Source organism: Trametes versicolor, assembly GCF_000271585.1.
Source record: "Trametes versicolor FP-101664 SS1 unplaced genomic scaffold TRAVEscaffold_1, whole genome shotgun sequence".
NCBI classification, from domain to species: Eukaryota; Fungi; Basidiomycota; class Agaricomycetes; order Polyporales; family Polyporaceae; genus Trametes; species Trametes versicolor.
This window is the reverse complement of record NW_007360321.1, coordinates 4,268,379-4,272,117: the sequence shown is the minus strand read 5'-3', so window position 1 is coordinate 4,272,117 and position 3,739 is coordinate 4,268,379. Positions and strand designations below refer to the sequence as shown.

Here is a 3,739-nt window from a genome sequence, read left to right as displayed (position 1 = left end):
TCCTTGCCCTGCGCACGGTGTCTAGGGACTTCTACCACCATTTATCCCGCCCCTTTCCCCGCACCGCGTTGAGCATCTGCACGGCCCACCAACTTCACAGCCTCTTTTTGGATGTCATAGCATTTGAAGAGCGTGGATGTCGATGTGTACTCAGCGGTGGTGATCCGCGGCGCGTCCACATCAACTTTCTCAATCTTTATCTTCTCGAGGTCGACTTGCACAATGAGACTGACAATGGCCCTCTGCTCTGGGAAATTGCTCAACGTGCCACCCCATACATGACGAACTGGACGGAACTCAACATCGTCATCAGCGACAACTCGTCCACAACAATGCTGAGCCGTGCCGGACACTGGTGGAGACCCTCCCTCTGCCGCATCCAAACACTGCGGCTCAAGGATGAGTGCAACTATGGGTTGGGCCAGTTTGTGCGTGCATATTTTCTTGGTCATGCTTAATTACTGACATTTTTGTAGGGTGTCTCTCACCTATTTGGGCCATCACCTTGGGACTCCTTGCCGTGGCTCCTATATGTTCTTGCCCCCTTCCGAAACCTTCGTACGCTGCTCATCGACACTCCGGCTTTCCCATACCCCGTCCCCTTCGACATCGACCTGGATACATTTGTTGATGCAGCGGACTTGGGCACATTCTTGCAGGCCTACGATTTCACTCCCCACGACATCTTAATCCACACACAACTCCTTGCCACCCTCCCACATCTCCGACGCTTCTACCTCCAGTATCTGCACTGGCGGCCACTCGGCATCACCTGGGATGACCCGCAGGGTGGCATTGGGTATGGCCACATGTTCCATGTCCTCCAGCCGCCACCTTTCAATCCAGACACGCCTGTTCAATTTGGCATCAATAATCTGGATCATTTTGACGGTCAAACCTTCGACACTGACCCCTTCTCTGATTGGGTTGGTCCATACATTCCGGACCCCTCCGACCCGCTCAGTCCCCAAGTCTATGAGCATCCTGTGCGGATATATACCGCCATTGAAGGGCCATACTGTCCGGTAAATATTGATTTTTCTGGTCATGTTTACATTTTATATTAACACTTTGTATGCAGCATGAGCTTGAGCAGTAATACGTAGTGCACATGTACCTGTGTTTGCATATATTTGGAGTCAACGGGTCATATTGAATGGCACGTGAGAGCCTGGTCATGTGAGATCAGTTACATAAGCAAGTTGAACTTTGAACTTTGGCACGCGCATTATACACCTTTACTTCTCACTCTCATCATCTCCCACCATGCAAACCCCCCAAGTTTTATACTGGCTGCTGTGGTATAGTAGTCTTCTGGCTCAGTGTCAATGGCTGCTATATCACAGCACTCAGCAACACTCCGCTTTGATTACTTCACAGATTAGTGTCTGCGCATACGACCAGTTCAACACTGGTGTGTTACAAGGTGAGTATAATATAAACAATATATGTTGTTGGTTTGCATTGCTGATGCATGTATAGGTATACCCTTTCAAGTCTCCTTTGACCGGAGCATTTGGGGTTGCAGCCCAGTCAGCCCTGTATCACAGACACAGGCCGCTGCTTTACTGCCCAGCTGCAGTGAGGTTTCAGGGACCACCTCCATAACAAGGTCCCTGTATGCACACCAGGTTTTAAGGGACACCTGCATGACAAGTCACCTGTATAACAATAAATACCTGTTGACGCAAACCTACAACACTGTTAGAATAAAATCTATATTAGAGTTTGAGATGAGAATTAAGCAATCAGATGAACCGCAGAATTCACATAGGGTTTATTTTTGCACTGCTCAGTCTACAATAAACATTGCTAGACGGGTAAAACTGATAGTGACAAGACAATTTTACTACACCCATGACTTCAAAGTAGTGGTACAGAACTGCTGCAGTAATTATGTTCCTTACAGATTTCTGCAAAAAGTGCACTATAGGCATACCATGATGGATAGACCAGTAAAGCCTCAGCTGACAGGAGGAGCGGTATTGCCCAAAAAAAGATACAAAGGCAGATATAGCAATGTTTGGTCTGGGTTGGAATTATCTCCTTATAACAATGAGCTCAACATCAATGGAGAGGATTGTCGCTACCATTTTGTGAGTTACTTACCAGCAAATGTTGATGCATGGAAGACATCACAGTCAGACATTGTGTTTGCACAATTGCCTATTTCTGTATTAGTGTCTAGGCTCTCAAAGCCTCTGCTATTGGATATCGCTCATAAGCATCAGTTGCCTGAAATGTCAAAACATAAATCACGTGATTATATAGTACAGAAACTTCTTGATCATCATTGCTTCAATTGTGAACCCTTTATATGTGTCTTCAACCCATCCAAAAAGATCATTTCTGGTCAAGAAAGAATGCAGTCATTGAGAGCAAGAAAGACAATACAGTCATGTGGTAACATACCTTTTCCACCAAAGCCTGCTTCTAGTGAATTGATAGCAGAAGCCATTGATGGATTTTCAAATGACATCTCTACAAATAATTTTATTGAGTCAGCGTGTGCAGTGTGTGCTCAGTTGGTGCCTCAGAAATTATTATCACCTAGATCAGACGAGGAATATGACATAAATCTTCTGCGCAGTAATGATCCAATTACTAGGTGTGAGCGATTAAAATTGTCAGACCCGATAACTGAGATGACTGGGCCTATTCTTCTTCCTGGCTGTGATTATATTTGTCAGTCATGCTTATCAGAACTCAAAGAAGGCCGCACCCCGGCAGACAGTCTGGCAAATGGCCTATGGCTTGGAGAGGTCCCACCCCAGCTACAAAATTTGAGTTTTACTGAGAAAATGCTGATAGCACGCGTAAAGCATAACCACTGCATTGTCAAGGTCCACATGTCCGGAATGTCCAAGCTACGTGCTAATGTAGTCAGTCATTCACTTCCCATGCCCAAGATATATTCTGTGCTGCCACCTAGATGTGAGGAATTGAGCGAAGTGTTAGCATTCTTGTACCTTGGACCTAACCAACCAACCTCTAAGGAGTATAAGCGCACACCCATGCTAGTACGGCGTAACAAAGTGGCGGATGCGCTTGAATGGCTCAAACTCAATCACATTGACTATGCTGATCTCGAGATATCTTATGACAACATCAATTCATATCCTGAGGATGAGCCGCCTGTGATTGTAAACTATTCAAAGAGCATGGAGTCCAATGCAGATCCTGAGGCGTCAGCTGTAAATGCAAGTGAAGAAGATGAAGGTGCAGATGATGGAGCCTGTCCTTTTGTTGTGCATGGATTAACAGGAGCAAGCCTTGAGCACATGGGAAAAGTCAGACCATATGAGATCACTGCACGAGCTATTGAACACTTCAAATCTGGAGGCAAAGTGTTGGGCATAGGTCAATCAGCAGAACCAGAGAGTTTATACCACAATCCTCAGCTATATCCTCAGATGTTCCCATGGTTATTTCCATATGGCTTAGGTGGACTGAATAATTCTGCAAGCGGGTGTCGACCTGTCTCTGAGGAGCGGAGAAAGCAACAACTGCTGATGTACCATGATAAGCGCTTTCAACTAGAACCATTGTTTCCACTGGTTGCATTAAATCATGAGCAGATCAAAAAATCCACCACAGCTGGATATTTGTTGGCAGACAAGAACAAGTTTGGTGAAATAGCCAACCGGCTTCTGAACATCAAAGACTCCACCCTGGCAGACATTATTCAACGGCTAAGCACAGGATCTATGAAACCAGAGACTGAAGATGAAAAGGCTTG

At 45.7% G+C, this 3,739-nt stretch overlaps 3 protein-coding genes across 3 annotated transcripts; all 3 read left to right on the top strand.

Moving 5' to 3' along the window:
- Positions 1 to 278: 278 nt before the first annotated feature.
- TRAVEDRAFT_42521 (uncharacterized protein) lies at positions 279 to 1,099 on the top strand (the record flags this gene model as incomplete). Its single annotated transcript, XM_008034064.1, has 3 exons — positions 279 to 428; positions 477 to 1,025; positions 1,082 to 1,099. 3 exons carry the CDS (start codon positions 279 to 281, stop codon positions 1,097 to 1,099), a joined length of 717 nt encoding a protein of 238 aa, XP_008032255.1.
- Positions 1,100 to 2,858: 1,759 nt separating this feature from the next.
- On the top strand, positions 2,859 to 3,527 carry TRAVEDRAFT_111508 (uncharacterized protein; the record flags this gene model as incomplete). The annotated part of the gene is made up of 1 exon (XM_008035105.1): positions 2,859 to 3,527. A coding segment is annotated over one exon (669 nt), but the record flags the coding sequence as incomplete, so codon positions are not given.
- Positions 3,528 to 3,536: 9 nt separating this feature from the next.
- On the top strand, positions 3,537 to 3,701 carry TRAVEDRAFT_76526 (uncharacterized protein; the record flags this gene model as incomplete). The annotated part of the gene is made up of 1 exon (XM_008035104.1): positions 3,537 to 3,701. A coding segment is annotated over one exon (165 nt), but the record flags the coding sequence as incomplete, so codon positions are not given.
- Positions 3,702 to 3,739: the final 38 nt, after the last annotated feature.